The sequence below is a fragment of the Pseudonaja textilis genome, chromosome Z, assembly GCF_049901715.1.
Source record: "Pseudonaja textilis isolate UNSWEBS1 chromosome Z, rPseTex1.2, whole genome shotgun sequence".
Taxonomy (NCBI): Eukaryota; Metazoa; Chordata; class Lepidosauria; order Squamata; family Elapidae; genus Pseudonaja; species Pseudonaja textilis.
The window spans coordinates 24,540,118-24,565,089 of record NC_142008.1 but is presented as its reverse complement, the minus strand read 5'-3'; the positions used below and the strand labels follow the sequence as shown (position 1 = coordinate 24,565,089).

At 37.8% G+C, this 24,972-nt stretch overlaps 1 protein-coding gene across 4 annotated transcripts in view; it reads right to left on the bottom strand.

Annotated features, from left to right (window-relative positions):
• CACNB2 (calcium voltage-gated channel auxiliary subunit beta 2) overlaps positions 1–24,972 on the bottom strand; it is a 169,558-nt gene that overhangs the window by 66,207 nt on the left and 78,379 nt on the right. For all 4 annotated transcript variants that reach the window (XM_026716101.2, XM_087915538.1, XM_087915536.1 and 1 more), the window contains exon 3: positions 761–880. In XM_026716101.2, the coding sequence (XP_026571886.1) occupies positions 761–880 (120 nt within the window). The remainder of the gene's footprint in view (positions 1–760; positions 881–24,972) is intronic.

Genomic DNA, 24,972 nt, shown 5'->3' with positions numbered 1-24,972 from the left:
ATTGTTAATTGCTACAATGATGTATTATATATTTTTGTTGTATTTTTTTCTATTTAAGCGCTTTTTATGCTTGCTTTTTATGTATGACATTATAACTATCTTTGTATTTTTGTTTTCTTTTCATTTTCAAAAGAAAAAAGTAATAAAAATAAATTTAAAATGCCTATGTTATCTATGCTCTTTAAAAAATTAATCAAGTGGATCTGTCTTGTAATTAATCAAATTCAGAGCATATGATTAGGGAATCAGTTTTAAAATAAAAACTTAGTTATTTTCGAAGGTAAATAGAAATAAGGAAAAATTCAAGGAATATTCAGAAAAGCATAGTTATTTTTCAGAAACAGTAAGAATGAGATTAGTAATGTAGATAGGAAGTAATTTTTGAGACAGTGATTTGCATCATGTGAGAAGCAATAATCATCCCTCTTCTCTCAAATATATGTTGTAATGTGATGAAAGACCAATCGTTCACAACTACATGCAATTTGTTATGTATACCATTTATTTGTATGGTAACCTTTGGATATTTGCACTGCATTATGAAGGCTCATGTACCTATACATAAAAGTTCATATAAATGAGAACTGCTCGTCCCATACAGTTTAAATATTTTTTGCTTTGCAAACCTAGTTTCTATATAGCAACAGCACCTTTGGGATGTACCTTTTTATACAGATTAGAAAGATGTCACCCAAAATGAATCAGGTAATTGTTTTATTAGAACAATCATTCCCCTGAATCATTCCCCCAAACTTCTTACTTTTGCTTTTTCCAGCTGTGTCTGGGCCTGTCGTTCAGCCTCTCTCCGCACCGCTTCTCTGTCCTCCTCAAGAGACACATCTGAATCAGACGGACGGCTGGTATAGGAGTCCGCTGAACCCTAAGCAAAAGAAAAAGAGGTTGAAAAATACAATTATGATTTTGTTTCAAAAAATCAAAATGTTTCTGTGAGGTTTCTTTTTCAGAACCAACAGAAAATCCTGCTTTTTTTTAACTGCAGTAACTGCAATTAGCCTCCGTAAGAAATTAATGCATAGAAACATTTAATTCTGAAGCCATTCTGAAAACCAATGTTCATTGTCCAGAATTATGGTTAATGCTTTGTCCTTCCTTCTACCCAGCAAATGATTTTTGATTTGCAAAGATAGGTTCTGCTGAATAGAATGAATGGTGCACTGCAGGCTAAAGGATGTGCAGCTGTTTTAAGAATAGATTTATATCAGCAAACTAGAAGCAATTCCATTTGACTCTAACCAGATCAAAAATACAAAGTTGGTAGGAATGATCCTTGAAAAGGATTGTAACTGCAGCTATGAGCTACAGATAATATCTTAACTGAAAAATACCTCTTCAAATGAAACCTTTTACTTCAGAAAATAATGGCTCAGATCTGTCTCAACCATTCAGCAAAAATAGAAAATATTTCAAATCAAATTGTGTCTGACAGTATGTCTTCAGTCAAGGAATAACCAACTGCAGGTAATGATGCCAAATGATTACATAAACAACATATATCTTTAATTCTATCCCCACCCCTTTCTGCTACAGAGGAACGAAAACCTGCTCATTCAAACGCAATAGATGCAAGCAGTGCCTTCCCCATCCCACCTGCAATGCAAAATATGCCAAGCAAATTGAAATGTATAGCTTACACAGATATCTGAATTCTTCAGCCTTCCACCTTTGGCTCTTTTCAGAAGCCTGATCCACGTGGCCTTCATTAGCCAGCCAGCTTAGTTATTGTCTGCAGCTGCAAAGCCCAGCACTGTTTTTCATACATGTGAACACTAATCACCGCAGAATCACAGTTCTTTGCACATCCATTCTCTGCTGCAAGATCTTTCTTTTCAGCTTAACTACCTTTCTATGTCTCTGTTTCAATGTAAGTAAATTCTTAATTTGTCATGCCACCAAAATACAAAGATGTTTTATTAATTTAAGAGAGAAATCAAGACCAAGTATAAGAGATACAGTACCACATTAATGTAATCAGCATAATAGACAGACTGATTTAAAAAAATATTTTGTCCTTTGGAGCATGCATTTCTGAATTTACTTCACTGTTCTTGCCCCCACCCCCTTTACTGTATAAAGTCAATGTTTACAAAAGAATCTTTGTGAACTCTGTGCAAAATGTAAGTTTTGAAAGTGCAAAGTTCATTTAGTCTCTTCAGAGCTTGAATGTCTGTGGGGGGAGCAATGTTTTGAAGCGTTTCACAGAACTGGGTATGCTCCATACATACAGCTATTTACGTAGATGCTCACATCACACTGTGTTGCTAGTCTATGTCAAATTATCATTTTATATTTCAAAAGTAAACTATTGAAAAGCAACTGTTTTTTAGAAATTAGAAATACTTAATACAATATTTTATTATTTGCCATATATTTGAGAACTGTTTGTGGTCTTTACTGAAGTTGAAAAATAGAACTGTATTGTATAAATAAAGACCACATTTAATTACTTTCAATGTTTTCATTTGATTAACATCTAACATAAATATTAGTAACACTATATTTGTCATCAATATTTTATTTTTATCTAAAAAGCTAACAACACATGCCTTACCACATATGTTAAAATATATATATACTGAAGGATAATAACTGGTTTCAAATGTATATTGGACACCAGAATGATGAAAATGAATGACATGTGTTTCAAATTTTTCAACTTTCAATTTCCAAGCTCTAGGGGTGCTCAAAAGTTGTGACGTGCCTTGAGGATTGTAAATATATTTTGGTTACTTTAATATAATTTAGATGTGCTTGGTAGGTAACTACATAAATATCATAACTTTTTAATGTTTTGTTTGTTTCATATTACTGCTTTCATACCTATCATCCATTAGTACTACAATTACTAGGAACATTAATATATCTCAGAGCAAGGAGTCTACTGTTCTGAAACAGTCATAGATTTTAGAGCTGAGAAAGAGATAAGAATGTTTCTACAACAGTTGCGACATTGGGATTTTGAAATCTAAGACCAAGCCAGTCTGATTTCATATAGATTCATAGCAATTGTGTTCCATTCCAGGTATCTATGTGTCTTGAATAGTAGTAGATTAGTTAATAAGACAAACCAAAGATTCCAAAACAAAAGTAAACATGAAATGAGCAGACCTTTAAGGTGTCAAGATTCACGTATATAAAATTCTGTTGGTCTGTGTTGACTAATTTCACAGCAACATTCTACACAGCCCCCTAATTAATTAATAGCAGTGGCAAAGGTTCAAAATTCTACTCCTTCTTAAATGGTGAAAATACTTAGATGATATATTGTCTATAATTTATTTTATATTGTTCAGAAAGCATCTAAGATTTCAAAGAATAGATCATGCACAGAGTTTCTCTTTACTTGACAGTGCCTGTTTTTTAAAAAATGTAAGTGGTTCTCCGATGAGTTCCATTACAATATAAGCTGGTTTACTGAATCATCTAATTATGGAGGAACTTGAGCACTCCAGTGATAAAATGACCTGTACTGATGGGAGTGTGCATGTCAAAAAAGAACAGTTATGACAGACTGATCAGCTAAATATCATCCACTAAAAAAAGAAATGGTAACTACTCCAATATTTACTACTAGGGAAAAGCAGAGAAATAATGACAACAGCACTATTGTTTGTGATGCATCAAGAAAAAAAGCTAAAGGCCCACCATTATTAGAAAACATTTCACTTTAATATAAAGAACTCACAGCACCCTTATTGGTCACCTGATCACAACTAGGCACTTAGGTGTCATATGACTGACATTTCCAACATTGTCTGCTGGATTCCCATAAGCAAGATTAATGAGGAAGCCTGCAAGAAGATTGCAAGTTGCTTTGGTCTGTCACCCCCACTTTTTATCCTGTCCATGGCAATCCTCTTACACTCATGGCTGGCACTGGTGCTTCCCTCAGGCTCACAGCCTGCACTATTCCTCCTGCAGTACTTCTACTATGCCATAGCACATTGGCTTCTTACCAGGACTCCTGTCCTTTCCCATTTAAAAATCTATGTGTCTTCAGGTTACAGCAATGGTGATTGCCATCTCTAAGGCATGCAGTTTACAACCTTATTGCTTTATAACAACAATTCTGGTCCCAATTTCTATTGTAGCTAAAGGAGTACCTAGAATTTCATAAAGTGCCTTAGCAGGATTTAGTGATTCAGGTTTTAGAATTTTAATACATACTAAAACAGATATATACTAAAATAATATTGTGGTGTTTAAGTATTGTATTAACTGTGTGTGTGTTTCTGTAACTTCCTATTATTTCACTAGTACCGTGTTTCTCCAACAATATGGTCTCCACCAATAGGAAGGCCAAGCATGATTTCTAGGCATGAGGTAAAATTAAGCCCCGCCCCCAAAATTCAGGCGTATTTAAACCATGCATTTCCCCACCATTTCTCAAATCGTTCATTATAACTACACAAGGTGAAGAGAAATGCGGGGGGTGGAGGGAAAACTTGGCTTTAGGAGTGCCATGCAGGTAGCCTAGGCTAGAATACCCTGATCTACTACCGGTAGAAGCTCTCCGAAGGCTCCCCGAAGCTCTATTGGCCAATAGAAACTCCCCAAATGCAGAGTCACCAGCTGCTTCTATCGGCCGGTAGAAGTGACCTCGGGGCGAGTGCCCATGAGTATTCCCTTCACCATGAGGCCATTTCTATCGGCCAATGGAAGCTCCCCAAAGGCAGAGTCACCAGCCGCTTCTATCAGCCGGTAGAAGCAGCTGGTGACTCTGCCTGTGGGGAGCTTCCATCAGCCGATAGAAACGGCTTTGTGATGAGGGGAGTGTGCATTAGTTGTCTTTGAATCTACCAGCAGGGCAGGAGAGAAAGCACACGCGTATCTGTGTCTGGATAAAAATTGTGAGATTGCGACAGAGGGAATGGGAGAAAAGGCCTTAGCCCAAATGTGTTCTTGTTTTGCTTTCCTGCCCATTCTCTGATCAATCTCTCTGGGGCAGCTTTTGGCCTAAAATTGCCCAGGTCTCCCTCAGCTAAAGGAGAGGGGAGGTCTCCAAAGACCATCCCTAACCTCCGCCTTTTGAGAGGACCAAACTCATTGCTTCTCAAAGTTAGACCCAGAAGTTTTTCAAAAGTTCTTCTGAACGCCTCGGACGTCCGATGAAATCCAGAAATGTCTTGTGATTGAACTCAATCAAAAAAAAAAAAAGAACCTGCACCTCGTCACCAAGTCCCTGGTTTTACGGCTCCTCTCTCATCCCGAATTATGCCAAAATAAGGGATTCCAAGGCTGGCATTGGTTAATTGGTTAATGACGGGCACTCTTTCAGGCGCTCAGAGAGAAAGAGAGAGAAAAGGAGGCATTGGTGAAGTTCTCAGACTCCCCCCAACTGTTAGCAGCACCACTCGTGAGCTGTGGCAGGATTGCCTCGGATCATGTGCAGAGTGCCTTCGCCATTCAAATCCCCCAAGACTCAAGGTTCATACTAAAATTAGGCCTTTCCAACCAGCCCCTGCAAATATTTGGCCCTCACCAGAGCAATAGAAAGGATGGTTTAGCTTCTCCCTGGCCCTTCTTCACTCCGGCTCCCTCCCACCCTCCTGTGCCATTGCAGCGACCCTTTCACACTCACCCCGCTTCCCCACTGCATTCCCATGAGGACCGCTCCCACGTCTCCTTTTGGGAGCCCGCTCGATCTCCTTTCTAAGGGTAGCCAAGCTCTGCTGCCTCCTCTTCCCTCCCCGACCCCCCCCCACTCCCCAAACCAGCGGCGGCAGCAGGTAAAGGGAGTTCAACTGCCCTGGGACTTTGGCAGGGTATCTGGAAAAGATCTGGCCTGGGGAGGGGAGGGCGGCATGGGAACCCCGCAGATGTTGAGACCTTCCCTCGCCAGAAGGGCTTGGCTGACCCGGTGCAGGGACGAGGGTTAGCAGGGGTGGTGTTTGTGTGTGTGTGTGTGTGTGTGTGTGTGTGTGTGAGAGAGAGAGAGAGAGAGAGAGAGAGAGAGAGAGAGAGAGAGAAACTCAGCTCATTTCCCTTCTGCTAAGAAAAGTTTGCAGCCGCTCTCCCACATGCACTCCCCTCGCCACAAATCCGTTTCTATCAGCCAATGGAAGTGGCTGGTGCCTCTGCCTTTTGGGAGCTTCCATCGGCCAATAGAAACGGCCTTGAGGAGAGTGTGCATGGGCCGCTCCTCTCAGGAGCACCCTGCCGGCAGCCATGCTTCAGCCCAAAGTGGTGGTGACTCTGCCTGGGGAGCTTCCATCGGCTGATAGAAACTGCATCATGGCGAGGTGAATGCACATGGGTGCTCGCCCCGAGGCTGCTTCTACCGGCCAATAGAAGCAGCTGGTGACTCTACCTTTGGGTAGCTTCCAGTGGCAGCCTCATGGAGAGGTGAGTGCGCATGGGGCGCTCTAGGTGGAGGTTTGTGGGGGGAAGAAATTAAGTCATCCCCGAGAAGACATCCTAGCTGTTTTTTGGGGGCTCAAAAAAAAAAAAGACCCGGCCTTATTTTATGAGAAACATGGTAGTATGTATCTTTATTTGCTGTAAAACACTTCCTGCATTTTAATTGCAAATTTGTATAGTATACAAATCAATGATTACAATAAAACCTATTGATTCAATTAGAATGGACAATAGAACAATCAAATTTTTCAAACTCAAGAAATGTATATTGCTACCTTTTTATTTAAAATAAATAAATTTACATGTAGAAACTTTCATGATTGTGTTAGATTAGAAAAAATAGTAATAGAAATAAAAATTGCAGAAAAAACATTAGCCACTTCTGATATGCTAATATTAGATTATCATTTTGATCCCTGAAAGTGAGCAAGACTAAAGAGTCTCTTGTTGAAAGTGTAATAAGTGTAGTAGCCACAGTGAGATGGATGGTATAAAAGTTTAAACAAACAAATAAGCACCCAAATAAAGAGCCTACTTAAAAGCCAGACTAATGTTCAAGATTAAAAGATACAAGGTAATGAACAAAGTCATCAGAGAAGATCCTGGAGATTGGAAAGTGTAAAGACATAAAATAAAAAACCAAGATTGATACAGGTGATCTTTGACTTATAACAGTTTGTTTAGTGACCACTAAAGTCACAATGTCACTGAAAAAAGAGACTTATGACAGTTTTTCATACTTATGACAGTTGCAGCATCCTTGTGGTCATATGATCAAAATTCAGATACTTGGTAATTGACACATATCTACAATGGTTGCAATGTCCTAGTGTCATGTGACCACTTTTTGCAACCTTCTGACAAGCACAATCAATGGGGAAGCCAGATTCACTTAACTGTTTACTAATTCAACAACTGCAGTAATTCACTTAACTACTGTGGCCAGAAAGGTCGTAAAATGGGACAAAATTCATTTAATAATTGTCTCACTTAGCAACAGAAATTTTGGGTTCAGTTGTGGTTGTAAATCAAGGTCTATCTTTATAAGATAACAGAATAATACCGAATTATAATACCGAATTACAGAATAAAGAATAACACAATTGGAAAGGACCTTGGACGTCTTCATAGTTTGATGTCCATGTTTCATAACACAAGCATAGTATCCATAAGATTACAAGAATTTAAATATATACTGGTAGATAATTCAAGTGAATTGATATCCAGTGGGTCATGAAGATATAGAAATGACTGAATAACAAATGGTCTATCTCCCCATTCTTAATACAATACTGTACATACTCACTATACCAGTGATGGCTAACCTTTTAGTTGTTGCATGCTGGAAATTGCGTGCGTGCGTGCACACACATGCCTGCACCCATAATGGAATGCACATGCGATCCTCCCAACGTCCTGCGCATGCGACCCATCCCCGCACTGTACACCTCTATGCAAGCACATGCGACCCCAGCCTGCGCCCCGCTCCCTGCTCATGCACACGCGTCTCCCACACGCACATCTCCCCCTGCGAATGCACGATAGATACTGCCTGGGGGGGGGCACACACACATGCGCAGTGGGTCTGTTCAGGGCGACGGCTTGCATGACAGCAGAAATGGCTCTGTGTGGCACTTCTGGCACGTGTGCCATAGATTGGCCATCATGGCACTATACAATACTAACATATCAATATACTAAAATAATTTAATGAATTAATCCTAGTGGTCTTCAGATCCTGTTAAATGTTTACAATAACTGTCACAATTTATATCAATGATGTAATTACACAAATGACACAAACTGTTGCAGATTTAATAAATATACTACCAAATTATATACTACATGAAAGCTTTACTGTATTTTATTTGTGAAAATTGTCGGAAGTCTGGCAAACAAGTACTTATCTTAGAAATAGCAATTCAAACCATCTCTCTTAATTAACACATTATAAAAAAGGCTAGAAAATTTATATTACTGTTTCCAGGATTTACCCTAGACAAGTATTAAACATACTTATAGATGTCTATATTGTTCTTTCCTAATCATGCTATTTACATGGAATTTGAGAGACTCAAGTCAATATTTATATGTTTTATCATTTTTTTATAATATATAGAATACACCTGTTTTAAAATGGCAACCAAAGGAATTGTGAATGTATATTAATTCTGCTTCACTACAATAGGAGTACAAACTTACAATGTCAGCATAATGTACATTTAATCTTGACCATGCTTACTGTATCTGGCTATATTATCCCTTTATATCATTTTTTGCATTTCTCTTTTGATGTGTTAGATGTTGTTTTTACTTGTCTGACATGATGCTCTCCTGATATTTAATAATGTACTGAAGTATCCATCCTAGCGTGAAGAATTTTTCACAAATAGCACATCTTCACCTCTTGCAAGAATTAATTTGGGCTGAAGTAACATGTTTTGATGGAGCAGGTTTAGATTTGTTCTTATAAGATCTTTGGCCTGGAGTTCTAATTATCAATCTTACATCCAGTTACTAGTTGTTTTTATGTCAAGGCACAATGCATATTTGTAGAGTTTTTCTCTACTTTAAAAGTGACAAGGAATCTGTTTGATCTTCAAGACAATTTTTCATAATTTTAGCTGATTACAACCTGTCCTCTATTCTGTTCTTTAGTTCACACTTTTTGATCTATCTAGCTTGACTCATTTGTTTCATATACCCAGAAATTTTATCTCACGATAAATTGCCCACTGTATTTAATACAATATTGATTTTATTGCTAAATCCTTTGCGAGCTTTTCCTGTATTTAATGGAAATCAAATTCTTTTGTGGACTACCAGTTGTAAAATTAATGCTTGCGCTGGTCAAAAAAGATAATCTAGGAATGTTTTTGATCTTTAGGTAATACATAAATTTACTTTGCTATGTCATCAGGCAAGAATCCAAAAGAACATTACTATGGTGGTTATATAATTAAAAACAGTTTACAATTGTTGTTTATTTCTTTATCAAATCCCTCTTCCCCCTGAGCAATTCAAATGATAACTATTACAACTTTAACTGTTTAACATAATTTGCCTATCATCAGAATATTTATTATCAACTTGCCTGTGATTGCACATTATAATTAAAAACATTTTCTTCCTTAAAATTATACAACCAAACTGACTGAGTGAAGGTTACAATAAAAATTGTTTTAAAATAAATTTTATCCTTATTTTTTTAAACCCGGGAATTAAGAAATAACACAATACCACTTAAAAAGCAAATTATAAGGAAAGAATATAAACAATTCACCATGACAAGTGAAATCTCTCAGGCTTTTATCCATTTTTCAGTAGAAGACTCCATAATTGCAGGTTTCAAATCTCAATAATTATATTAGTCATCTTGGCTATCTCAGATTTATTTCTTGGAACTGTTGAGTAAAATATTCTGCTAAAGACTGCTTTAAAGGAGTCTAATTTGTCATAATTTCTAATGACAGTTTCTATGCAAACACTATTCCTTTCTGAACAAAAATTTGCAACTCTTGTGGAAAATCATCTATGCTACAATGATATTATGTGGGATTCAAATTTGGGATTCAAATTTTTTTACTACTGGTTCTATGGGCATGGCTTGTTTGGTGGGTGTGGCTTGGTGCTCATGTGACTGGGTGGGCGTGGGCAACTTGGCAAGGTGGTGCGGCAGCTTGCTGCAAATGACGTTGAGTTGGCTACGCCCACTCAGTCACATGACTGATGCTGCAGAGGCAGGGAGATTTCCTACGTACCTTCCACCCCCTGCCCTTGGACTGACAAAAAAAAAACCAACTAAAGATCACGACTGCCTACCGAGTCTGCCTGCCAAATGGGTTTTGTTTTGGGGTCGTTTTTGTTTTGTTTTTTGCCAGAAGCCTCTCAGAGATAAATTTGCACCACCAAATCTTTCTGTACCTCATGGTTGCAGCGCTGCCTGTTGCTGCTGAGGCCATCTGGCTGCCCAAGTAAAGAACTGCACCGGCTCAGGGTGACTGAGAGGAGCAAGAGGGGAAGCCAAGGCGCTAGCCTCATAGCAGTCAACTTCACTGTCTCTCATTCTGGTTAAGCCCTCCTGGCGTACACAAGGAGCGTGAAGGGAGACAGACACTGTGCAGATGCATTTTAAAAGTCAGAGAAATTTGCCCAAGACTTCTTGTATATTCAGGGGCTACACCTCTCCCAACGATGAGTTGGCAGTGATCTAATGAAATGTCTTCCAGCTATTAAAGAGCGCCCCTATGGAAGAAGCCAAGAACAAGAGAAAAGTAGTGGGGAAAGCAGGGGCATGTGATGGGTCCTTCCGCAGTCCCCTCCTGGGTGACAGCCAGGGCTTCGGCACTTCCTCATTTCTTCAGAGGCTCGGTGTCTGCCTCCCTTCACACTCTTTGTGGAGGGACACACATGCCCGTTGCCACTACTTTTGCTCTCGGTTTTCAACTTCTTCCATGGGGGCACTCTTAAAGTCGACCTTTAAGTTGTCCTGGGACATCCAACCACCTGCCCGGAACCCTCCTTCCTGGACCACTCTTTCTTCCTTCTCCTGGTGGATGCCTCTTCCAACCCAGCCTGGCCCGGCTAGCTAGCAGGTGGCCCATGTCCCGGGGCTTCTTGCCCCCCTTGTTGCAAGATGCCTAGCAGCCACACCGAAAAAAGCATGCCCTGTTCTATGTGTCAGGCCCAGCAAGTCTGAACAGCCAGCATATAGAACAGGGCGGTGCTGGACCATTGGAGAAATGGAGCGAAGCCGGAGATCAGTAGCCGCCTCTTTCACAGCGAAAGAAGCCTTCCCGAATTGGCTGGCTGGTCTCCTTTGCCTATTTGTTCTGTATGGCCGAGGAGGAGGAGAGCAGCCAGCCAAAGGGGCAGCTGCTGGAAGCAACTCTTTTTTGGTCTCTAGCCGCCTCTTTTGGTGCAGAAAGCCTTCCCCAACCAGCCGGCTGGTCTCCTCCTCCTCGGCCATACAGAACAAACAGCCAGAGTAGGAGGAGAGCAGCTAGCTGGTTGGGGGAGGCTTCTTGCGCTGCAAAAGAGGTGGCTAATGATCTCCGGCTCCGCTCCACTCCGCTCCTCCAATGGTCCAGCACCACCCTGTTCTATGCTCTAGCTGTTCAGACTTGCCGGCACATAGAACAGGGCATGCTTTCTTCGGTGCAGCTGCTGGACCGCACCGAAAAAAACCACACAGCAGCTGCAGGCGTCTCGTGCCAAAAGGGGGTGAGAAACCCTGGGACATCCACCCACCCACCTGCTGGCTGGCCAGGCTGGGCCGGGCTGGAAGAGGCGCATCTGCCCGGAGAAGGAAGAAAGTGTGCTCTGGGAGGGCGGTCAGACATGTGCACTGCATGTGTAGCGGCTGCACAAGCAGTGTGCATGTGCAGTAGCCATGGGACATCCACCTGAGTTGTGCCATGGCCGCCACGTGGTAGAGAAAGCTAGGAGAGCAACCAGGACAAGTGGGCAACTGAGCGACCAGGTCAGGGTCATGGCCAGCCAGGGGTTACCACTAGTTCAGCCACCCCCACCAAATCACTGCTACCAGTTCGCCCGAACTGGTGTGAACCGGTTGAATACCACCTCTGATGTACATCCAATCCTACATTTTAGTTATATTGAACATGCTAGAAATTAACATGAAGCATTTCATAAATTGCTAGTGATTAAGTAGCAACCATTAAGCCATATTCATGTTCCAATGCAAAATATTTACATCCTTGTTAAATACTATTTTATATTTATATCCACAAACCAAGATGATTTACATTAATTTAAAAAAATGTTCATCAAATTAGATAAAGAACAAACTAATCAATTTAGAACAGATAAAGATGCATGTTTTCACATTTTTAGTAGGTATGTTGCAATAACTTACATATTACAAATAGTATCAAAGGCTTAAAGACCCTAAAAGATATCACCTACATCATTCAAAATTTGAAACGGGGGGGGGGCTGCATTAGGGTTTTGTTTGACCTTGAGGAAGGGGCGTGGGGTATGGCCAGAGAGTTGTGGCTTGAATGGGCATGGCCAACACAATGTCACTTGTGTCAGGGGCACCTGTGGTGGCCTGGGGGGAGGGCTGAGGGGATCCACTGTTTCCAGTGGAGGAAGGTGATACCAGGGAGAGCGCCAAAACCTTGTCCTACAGAGGAGCCTTATCATCACTCTAACCATATGGACGAACCCTGGATGGCAGTGCAGAATGTCCAGAGCCCTAGGCAGCAAGGGCCCAGCCCGGCCCTCAAACTCCCAGGACACCAGGACTCGAGCCCAGTCCCACTTCCCCGAGGGGCTGCCTAGCTGTGCGTACCTCCTCCTTCAGGCTACTACTGCTGTTTTTGCTCTCCTTGGCCAGGTTGCTCATGGTGTGTGTAGGAGGGTAAGGTGTGTGGGCCAGAGGGAGGCCCACTCCCTGTCCACAAAAGGAGACTCGGCTTTGTAACCAAAACATCCTCAGCAATAGAGGAGAAGTCAGGAGGAGGAGACAAGAGATGGTGAAAGGGCAGCAGAGCTGCTGGTGTTCAAGTACTAAGGCAGGACTTCGCTCAGACCCTCCCTCCATTATAAACTTCCTTCCTTCCTTCCGCCTTCCATTTTCTTCTTTTTCCTTCTCTCTTCCTTCTCCTTTCTTCTTCTTTCCCCTTTTTCCTTCCTTGCTCTTTTTCCATCTTTCTTTAGTTTCTTTGTCTTTTCTCTGTACCTTTCCCCTTTCCTAACTCTTCTTCTTGAATGCTCAAATGCAAAAAGGGGAAGAGGTGCTTGCAGCACCCCACTCCACCCCCCACCCCCCCGGCTCCATTTTTGGCTGTGACTGCCTCCTGCATTCCTTTGCCAGCAAAAACAGAGTTTGGGAGGGCAGCACTGGCAGAGGCCAAATGGGCCAGATCTAAGCACCCTGCGAGGTGGGTGAAGACTGCAGGCCTTGAGTTTGACACCCCTTGTATAGAGCCTGCACATCAATTTTGCGATGGAAAGTTGAACAATTTACAAAAGCATTCTGCAAGTAAGTCAATTTGTTTTTCTGGATAGTGACACCCTCTGGACATTTGTCCCTGTTTTAATCATCTCAAGTGTATTCTATTGCAACACTTTCTGCATAAATGTGCCTTGAAGGACGCTGTGTAGCTAGTTCAGAAAGCAATAGGATAGACTGTTATAGGCATAATATGGTATGTTATGTTATACTCTGCTCAGTGAGCTGCATTGGTTAGCAGCAAATGGAATGTAAGGTTGCAGGATCCAATCTGGGTCAGTCACCAGCCAGAGGTTTTATTTTCTGAACTTTTGGACTTGTCCTGGAATCCATCTTCAGGGAACTACCAGACTGTGTGCTTGAACTGTTCTGTCCTGGGGTTCGACCCAAATTGGGTCCTGCAACATTATCCTGGGATATGTTGTTTTCACTCAGAATTTAAGGTCCTGATTATCCTGTGAAGGGTTATGGGATACCTCCTGGCTTTCCAAGATATCACTGGATCTGTAATGATTGTTCATCCTTTTTGACATACCAGGAATGCTGGCAAGCTTGAGGTCCCACTAAGAAAATATTATCACTTAACAAAAGCCTTCTCTATTATCCTGCCTGCCCTCTGGAACATTATACCCCCAGAGATTCACATATCATTTAATCTGCTGTCATGTAAACAAGGTCTTAAAACCTGGTTGTTTCTCAGGCTTGGATTAGGTCAGTGGTGGGTCTTATGTAAGAATATAGCAAACTAACAGAGTGTTAGTTTTTATTTTTAAAGAATGGTTTATTATGTTAATTTTGTTTTATTGTTGCTGTTAATTTTGCATCTAATATTCTTAATATAGTATACTGCTAAGAGTTGCTATGGAGTCAGATAGCTTTACAAATTTAAATTAAAATATTCTCAAAACCTAGGACAATTGCCAACACACAGTTGAAAGATTAAAAAAATATAAAACTTTACAATCTTGGGTGTGCGAGTGCTTACATAAGCACTCCTGGTGTGTTTTGCTTGGAATTAGGAATATAATAATACAACAGGAAGTGTAATAAAAATTACAATTCTTAATAAGGACAGTGCAGAGGAATTGATTCAACTCTGTCTCCAGGATAAAACCATGATATGGAGTTTAATGGAAAGCATATACAGTTGTACCATTTCCCAGACCCTCATTTAATTCATACAATGTCATAAGGAGAAAGATTACGGTTAAAACTAAAATTCCAGAATGATGAGATTTCTCTAAATTCAATAAAGTTTGATGCATAATTATAAATATTTAAATATTTTTTAAAGAAACTTTTCTGCCACTCTTTGATCTTCAAATAATTTCATTAATTGTATAAATTTGAAATACCTCTTAAAACCATAATCATTTATAGAAATAGAATACATCACTTCTAGATAATCTTCTAAACATAAAATGTATACGGATGTCTCTTATTTATATATGTTAATAATTTGAATATTTTATGTGTATTTCTCACAAACCCTAGAGAGCTAAAATTATACCAAAAGAAACACAACGAGGTGACTTCCTCTCTACATGTAATGATAAAATTACTGTTTCATTGTTTTGCAAATAGTAGGTTTATATGGAAAAAAGAGAAGTTACTATTTAGTTTGCTGAGTACTATAATTTAAATTTCTACCATTGCATTTATAAATTATGTTACTGAAATTTAGAATTAATCTTTTACTGTAGTTGTAATTAACATTTAAACTTAAAGAAACCTCCTAATTTCTCTGTCACATTTCCAGCTGTACTTTGACATATAGTGATTCAAATAATTGCTTGTGTGGGATAATAGTATGAAAATATTTCTTTCTCAGTGGAGACACATTTCTGAAAGACATTCATCACCATTAACTCAACCCCAGTCAAAAAACTAACAAGCTAGAACAAAAAAAATGCTCAGGAGAAAAGTTACAAGAAAAATGAAGTATCATTAAAGAGAATTCTGTTTGTTTAGGACAAATTGTGCAAAGACAACAATTTCCTAGCAACTAGAAAAGATGGATATAAAAGATAATATATCTGATATAAGATCCTCTAAGGATCTAAAAGAAAAGAATATTATATTTAGATTTAGAAAAACTATAGAAGAAATTTACATGTAACAATATTCTGAGTGGTAACCAAATTGAAGACATCGATTGTTTAATTTTTCCATAGGCTGTCTTTAAGATTTCAAGCATCAACGTAAATTGCTTTAATTTTCTTGGGAATACTTAGAATTCAGCATAGTGAATATCTGGGATAGTCCAAATCTTCAGATCAGCTTTTTCAATACAGAAGCAGAATCTTGTGAAATATCATATATGAAAGCTTTTTTTAAAAAAAGTTAGATTTATAAATATGAGTTCTGGTACTGTATTAAAATGCTAACTTACACTCTCTTTTTAAATATACATAGGAAAATATTTATGACATTTTGTATTTTATTTCCTCCCATATTCCCAACTGCTAAAACTCACAACATATTTGTATATATAATAGAAAATATTATTGAAGACCAAATAGACATTTATACTTCAACATTTAATTACACGTTTTTCACATTAAACTGTTTTTATCCTTTTTTTTAAAAAGTAAAATTGCTCCTATAACTTAAACATTTCCCCAAATTTTACAACTTTACCAACATCACCTTTGCACATACATTCACAGCTTACCCTTTCATAATCTTCATCATAAAGGTACATTATTTTTGCCTTATACAGCTTCACATCACTTAATGGATTGTTTCTTTTGTATTTCTTTACCCTTTCTCTCAGTGTTTTACCATACTGATAATTTTCTAAAACTGGGATAAGAGAGTTCCAACTCTTATTCCCACGCTCACAAAAGTTTTTAAAATATCTTTCTACTCTATAAAAACAAAAGTTCTTGCTGTAAAACAGTTAAGGAACTGCAGATTTGGCAAGCTGCACCAGTATAAACAAAGAAAAGCAGCCACAAAGATAGGTTATCTTAACCTACTACTATAAGTAGAACCATACAGTTTACGCACACTGATAGGATATTCAAGGCTCTTGTTAATTTAATGCTTCTGTACTGATTGGCTGGCAGAATAGATAGATATAGATATAAAAGAGCAAGCATCCTAGTCACTCAACAAAGCATTATTTCAAATCACTTGGCAACAGAACTTTTCTTCACATACTGACATTGTACACAAATAAACAAACATCCAAATAACCAAACAGAAATTGATAGCATTTGGAACAGAGGTCAGAAGCAGCCACTACAAACTTTAAATGCTTCAAAGACTGACAGACCCATTAAATTTTATCCTAGAAAAAAGATCAGATAGATATCAGAGATTTTGGAGAATTCTTATTTATAACAGAACATTAATTGAAGTAAAACTATATGTATATTTTAAAGCTTATACCAGAATTGCTTTCAATATGTCAAAGTTGAAGGAATGACTCTACTGTTCACTCAGCATAATCAAATAGCTGTATCAATAGGAGGAAGAGTTGAATGAAATCTGAAAATTTTAGAGGTGTCATACTGAACAGAAATATAGTTGTTTTGATCTGTAGCTAGAAATGTGTCTGATACTTTACTCAAATGAGACAGAGTGGCTGTTAATACAGAAGATAATCAATTCTCAGATAATTTCAAATTTAGACTCAAACGGGATGCTATTATATCAAATGGGATGGTACTCCTTCAGAAGGAATTGGTCTATAATCTAGGGATTCCTTGGACTAGTTATGCGCAGTATTATTTATGTATAGTCTTTTAAATGTAGTCAATGGCAACAATCATTCACACTCTCATCAGCTATCAACAAGACTATGGTAATATGGTCTACATGGGACTGCCCTTCAAGAACGCCCAAACATTCATCCTGTGCAGGTAAAGAAGCTGATCTTTTCAGCTGAAAAGCTGACATTACATTCCTAGTTCAGGACCTAAGTGCTGTGTGAGCTCCCATTATTTGCCCCATCTCCTGCCCACCTAGTAGTCCAAAAGCATGAAAATATAATGGAAAATGTTAATGGATAAATAAGTATCACTTTGGTGGGAAAGTAACAGTATTTTGTGCACTTTATGCTAGACACATGACCATGAAAGGGACTAGACAGAGGAAACCTTTACCAAAAAAGGAGAATATTTGTAGCTCAGGGTTGACATGACCCAAACTAAGTAACAGTATCTAGTCATGTTTGACTCTAGGGGATGATGTTCATCTCCATTTTTTACCCAAGGGAGCCAGCATTGTCTGAAGACAGTGAGGTTACCTAGTTTGGGTAATGAACGGTCTGCAAGAAAACAAGCAAGCTCAGAAAACACTGGCCCCTCATGTCAACCCTGAGCAACAAATATCCTCATTTATTAGTATCACATATGGGCGTCAAATGCTTCAGACAGCAGGCAAATGGGAAAAATTTGCCTGCAGGTACACTTCCACCAAAGAACAACTTTTCTTCCTGTATGCCTATAACAGCATGTCCCCCCTACCCTTGTCAGGTACAAACCTCCAATCAATTGCACAACTGGGTGGAAAATAGACCAAGAAAGTGCAGGGGTGGGAAATGATAGAGTTCATGATCACAAATGCATATCTTAGATTAAGCACATATCTGCATACCATAGCAAACCTCAAAGAGCTTTTAAAACAGACCATCACACCAGAGCACATGGAGAGACTGGCCACTACCATCATGAGTAGATCCCACAGACATGCTGGGAAAGAAAAACCAAACTGCAAAGCAAACTCCCCAAACTCAATTCTAGAACCCCCAAAACCCAGAGCCTAAACTAGTGGTCAACATGTCCAACCACTCACTATCCACTGCAGAACACAGGATCCTACAAAAAGGACTAAGTACTGATGATGTTACCTAGTTTGGATAATGAAACAACTGCAAGAAAACAAGCAACCTCAGAAACAGAACTTTCCAAATTGCAATACAAAAATGTGGTAGAAAAGAATAAAACTCATGATATGTATAAAGGGGAACCACATCCCACCTTAAATTTATACAGCATGGGCTTCCGGTTTGAGTCTCTTCGGTGACAGACTGAAATCCGCGATCGTGCGTGGTTTCGACCTGTGCTCACCGCCGGAGCACCCCGAGCTGGCTGGTTTTGGGGCTAAGCCACCCCTTAGAGGTGGTGAAGAGGGGGGAGACTGCCAGCAGGGTCGAGGAGAGCTGCATCTCTCTTCCCCAGCTGGCCATTACTCCCTTTCCTGAAGGCGGTTGCAGTGGTGGTCAGAAATGGCCACCTCAAAGAAGAACGGAACTGGAAAAGAATGTGGGTTAAACTGAAAAAGCAACAACGTAAGGTACCCTGGAATTTAAACTAAATACCATTATTCCCAAAGAAGATTTTGAAGCAGCAAAGGAGAGAAAAAGGGGAAAGGATTAGGTTTTTTTTTCTTCCCTTCATATACTGACAGCTAAGAGACTTAAGCAAGAAATTGAAAAAAAAAATCCACTTTAACATTAATAGGCATTTAAGCTGAAAACAAAAGTCAAAGGGATAATAAAGATTTCTGGATATTTAAAAGTTTTTAAAAGCAGGAAAGGAGGAAAAAAAAGAATAAAAGGGTAGGATCTGGAAAAATGGACGAGACTGCCTGGAACTAAGGAATGAAACTGTAACTAAAGGAACTTACAGTGAAACTTTAACAAGATTCCCCAAAGATACGTCTTAACTGAAACTTGGCAACAAAATAATAGAACCCCAGGAAGAGAAAGTGGAAAAAAGAAGCAAGAAGAAACAGCCTTGGATTATTTGGATTACTTGGTGATCTTTGGTTTTTGCATCTAAATGACTAAAATTAATCGGGTGATTGTTTAAAAGTGTTTAAAATGGCATCACTCTTAGAAGAACTGAAAATGGAACTTAAAAAATGGAAAGAAGATGCACAAGAAGGGAGAGGTTCTTTTGGCTTCATATTTCAAATCTTAGAAATGGAGATCTGGAACTATGAGAAACAACAAGAAACGCTTGCAGAACAAGAAGGTCGGGACAAAGAAGAAGCCATCTTTAATGACAAAATAATTTTAAGTGGGGGGAAAAAAAGGAAAGGGGGGAAAGAGAGTGAAAGGTTTAAGATTAGAAAAAAACAACCAAAAAGAAGAAGAGCTTGAAAGATAAATATAATATTAGAAAGCAACAGAAGAGGGGATTATAGATGAGAGAATTAGAAGTAGAGACGAGGAGGTAAAAAGGGAGGGAGAAGAAGAGGGGGAAGAAGATAAGGAAAAGAACTTGTAAAAGACAGCAACAAGATATAGAGAAACAGGGAAAAGATATAAGGATTGAAACCATAAGCCTGTTTAGAGATAATGGGTGAAAATTTAATTGTAGAAGGGATTCTGCAAAGGTAACATAAGATAGCATTGCTATATTACAAATAGAAATAATTTTAGAAAATATGACTAAAATGATGGATAAAATATTCACTGTAATGTAGTGGAATGTTTGTTAAGAAATAAATAAATTAAAGTGAATGAGATGATTAAATTAGGAAAGGATGGGAACATTTTAATTATTATTAATGATTTATAAAAATATAAGTGAGAAATATGGGGGAAGCATGAATTATGGAAAGTTTATAAGTGTTCCAAGAAGTATGATATTTAATTGAAAAGATGTTAAAGATGTTAAGATTTTAATGAATATTAATGATAGAATTGAATTGGAATGGAATGTGTGTTTTATTTACATATATATATATATAATCTTTTCTTTTTAAGAATATAGTGTGTATTTTAAGAATGTACCAAGCATACTTCGATTGGAAGTTATGTATTATATTGAATGCTATAATTTTAAAGGTATACATTGAAGCTTAAATAAGAGTTTGAATGGATAAAATTAAAAGATTTAAAGATGTCATACTCCAATTAGTAACTACAGGGGAAAATTTGTTTAATGAGAAAAGATAATATGAAATTGCAACAGGACAGACAAAAGTATAAATATAATGATTTGAATTGAGATGAGATGTGATGGACTCTTGCCATATTTTATCTATTAGATTGTGTTAAATTCCAAAAATAAATTTCAATTTCTCCCTCCCATTTCTTTCTACAAGAAACAAACTTTGTTGTACAGTTACTATTTAAAAAATAAAGTATGTCAAAATTCATTTCAAAATCCATAAAACAATAATAAATAAAAATAAAAATTATAAAATTTGCAATTAGCTCAATAATTTCATTTATGACTGAAATAAATAAGCTACGTATGTTTTGCATATTAGCTAAAACCCAACTGGATAAATTGGGATCCTTTTCCTAATTTGAATTCTACAACTCATGGAGGATTGTTCTTTCCTTTTCTGGTAAAGATAGGCTATAGTTAAGTAATAAATCATACACTGTTTGCAATTATTATAGCCAATTCCTGGCCACTCCATGAAGGTTTGAAAACGTGCCCTTAAGAATCAGTCAGCAACCTGAATACTGAATGATAACAATTTGGTTTTCTATATAAGAGTCTCTGATATTCCCTGAAGCAGCCATCCATGAAAAAAGATGGCTTGGAATAAACACACACACACACACACACACACACACACACACACACACACACACGGCATTTAAATGTATTACTTATGTATGGATAGTGCACTCATACCTGTTTAGTTATTTTAAATATTATGTATACAAAAACTTCTGAAAATGATATCTTTGTTAATTAACATCACCAAATACTCTCTCATTTTCTCTCTATATAAAAAAAGCTTTTTACTTTTACTTACCGTACTTTAACTTTATTTTTACTTTTACTTATTACTGCACTGCTTCAATAATTAAAACCCCACATCTATTTTAGAAAAAGAGACCAATAATATAACATTACATGTGTGGGTAGCATTGAGATGTTCTGTGAATATTTATCTTTTCCTCTTCTCAGTATATGAAAAAATATTCAGTTTGGTTTGGTATTTATCTAAATATTGCTATGTCTGCTTTCACTGAAATCAACATAATGTGTTAAATGTAGTGTTACTTTATTTGAGGGAAGTAAGCATCTTTAAGCTTTCCTATTATAGATCTTGCTGTACATTATCCACTACACTTTAAATGGCATTTTGCTGGTCACTAGGAAGTTCAACTCCAGAAATAGATATTTTCCATCTTATCAGTGACAGAATGACACAGTAAGTCCTTACCCTGTCAATCCTTCTCTAGACACTTTCTCCTTTGTATGCAGCACTACCCGTATTTTAAGCATAGCTTTGTTATTCACAATGCCTCCCATAATAACTAAAATGCACATGCACAACAATGAAATAAAAACCTGCTGAAAGTATTCTGTGCATAAATTCGTTCCTCTCTGCATCAACACCTACTGAGTATGACATGTTGGCATAATTTTTACAAGCACGGTTTCCTTGAGAGAACACAGGATGTGATAGCTGCTACTGAAAATCTTCTCCCTAGTGTTTTATTTCCTCTTTTCATTACTTCATGCATTTTAATCACTTATGGCAATTCTAAGAGCAAAGTAATTTATATCTAATAACAGTGATTTAATTTTTATTGTACTATCTATTTAATACATTATTCATAGTTTTTGCATATGTCAATTAAGAAACCATTGAGATATATACTACAATATTGTTTTTATTTTGTTTTATTTTTATTAGTATCCATTATATACCCATATTTCTTAAATAGTTTCTTGGATCTGGGTTTAACAATAGCCTCCCAGTGTGAGGTCTTATTGGAATTGAAGGGCCACATTCCCTCCTGCCATCTCCCAAAAGAGATCATCACAAGACTGATCATTGTGTCCTATACCCTGATGTGAAAGCCAATCAGAAGAATCAAAATAATTTGCTTAATTCATGATTCATATCTTGAAGCTCCTTAGTAAACCAAGGAATACCATATAATAGCAGATTATACTCAGAGGTGTTTCGGATGACTCTCCCTATTTCCTGTATTTCTTATATACCTACGATCTGCTTCTTAAAGCCCTTTCCTTTAATGAAATTTTGAAAATGGAAATAAGCATAGATGGATATGCTAAGTAGAGCAGTGGACAAAACATGATCGAGTTTACTGTATATTTTTTAATTAACAAGCACAAAAATAACAAACCATTCCAGTTTTTGAGCATGCAAGACCTAGTCCATTTTCAAATAGTAGATAAAATATATGTAGTCAGAAAAGAGAGTAGCGCTTTTTTTCTTTATGAGTGAATATATATTAATCACAGACACACACACACACACATTTTATTACAGAAAGAAGAGATATAAGATACACAACATTTATATATGTCTTGATATAAGCATAACAAAACTGTATTTACAAAACTGAATTATTATTCTCATTGCTTCTTTCTATCTAGACTGAACATGATATGAATATCAATACCCATAGGCAAAGTTCAGGTATAAATATTATCATGCAATGAACTTTCCTTATAACTCCTATAGAGAAAAAATTGTACATACATCATATGCAATTATTTTAAAACATAGAAACTGGAATGCTTTACAAAACAATCATATTACTGACCCAAAGAGACTTTTATATGATTTGGACAAGAAAGGTATCTTATCACACAGAAACTAATGATGATCACTTACTGCCAAAAACGTTAAAGCCTTTCTGTTTTATATTACGGTCCTATCTATCCCCAACACAACTTTTTTCCTAAATGACTTTACGATAGTACATAGAAAATTTTTGATTCAGGGAATAGAATGAAGTAGAAAAAAATACAATTTTCCTCTTTTTGATTGGGAGACTATCCAGTTTTTATAGCTTCATCATATATTTCACCCAGACTGCAATACTTTAAGTACACTACATCCCCAAAAGAATAAAGGACATGCATGCACATAAACCTAGTAATTTCTTCATGTTAGTGCTGGTTACTTAAGGAACATAAATTGACTCCCAATTCAGCCACATTTTCTCCTCTTTTTTGCCCTGTCTACACTTTATTTATACAAATGCTGATTTCCAATTTTAGAGCTTGATGAAGAAAAGGAACTGTAAGAGGTGTGTAGGAAGAGTAGAGAGAGTTTAGTCTCTCTCCTTGTTTTTATATAACTCACATTTTAATAAAGAAATATTTATTTATTTATACATGTACAGATTGAGATATTTATTTCCTCTTGGAATCTCTCTCAATTGCTTTGATCACGTGTATTTTTAGCCCTATCTATTTATTTGCATTTATATACTGCTCATCTTTCCAACAGAGAGACTGGAGAACAATGTCAGATAGATAGAACTGGGGAGAGAAAATCTCTTCAAAATCCTGGCACCATAAGCCCTGTAGCAAACTGGCAATCAACACATCACACGAACTATACTTTTGAATTTTGCACAAGTTGAAGATTTAGATACACTTGCCTATAGTCCCTATTACTTTCCCATTCTGGAAGTGACTAGGGCATCTGATTATTTGAGGCTAGAGCTTCCTGATTGAGGAGTAGGCATAATATGAAGCAGTGGAAAGGGCCCACTGGCCATAATTGTCATCTGAACAGAATTCATGTATCTAGAAGAACACATATTACATGCAGTCTGTTTGGGGCAATGTAACCACTTCTAACAACAGATGGTGAATCTCCAGGTACAAAAGGTCTCCAAACCTAAAGGCACTCTATCTTATCAGGGTTTAATTGAAACCTATTCTTCCCCATCCAGGCTCCCTATACTCTATAGACACCGAGAGAGAACATCAACAGCAATACTTAGTTTACCACAGGTAGAAATATACAACTACGTATCATCAGCTTACTGATGATACCTGACCCCATGGTGATGTATTATCTCACCCAGCAATTTATGCAGATGTTAAATAGTAGAAGAGACCGTACCAAGCCCTGCATCACTTTCACAGTAGGAGTTAGGAAAAGGATTTCTCTGTAAAAGAATGTATGGATCATCTTCAGAAAAGAGAAAAGATGCTGCTGCCTAGGAAACAATCACACAAAAGAGGCAGGCACCTGTAACTGCTTAAGGATCAGAACTTAGAAACTTTTCTAAGAAAGGCTTCCCATACTGGATAAAGTAGGGATCCTTCAGGCTTGCAAGATTATCTTAAAATAGCCTTATAATAAAAATCATCTTGTTGTGATTCATGTCTGGTGATTCATGTCTGGTAGTTCTGCATTACATCCTACAACAACTTGAATCTCCAAATACCTATGCAAGGGTCCTTTTTGTAGACTTTAGTTCAGCATTCAATCCCATTGTTCCAGGCATTCTTCTAACTAAACTAAACCAGCTAGTGGTACCTGAACACATTTGTAAATAGATCATAAGCTTCCTAACAGACAGGAAGCAGCAGGTGAAGCTAGGTAGAATCACATCGAATACCTATACAATTAGCACAGCTCCCCCCCAAGGGTGTGTGCTTTCTCCACTTCTCTTCTCCCTATATACCAATGACTGCCTCTCAAACGATCCATCTGTTAAAATTCTGAAGTTTGCAGATGATACAACAGTATCATCAGTGGTTGGTCTCATTTGAAACAATGACGAATCCACATACAGACGAGAGACTGTACAACTTGCCTTGTGGTATGACTGGAACAATCTGGAACTGAATACACTCAAAATAGTAGAAATGGTGGTAGACTTTAGGAGAAACCCTCCCATCATGTTTTCA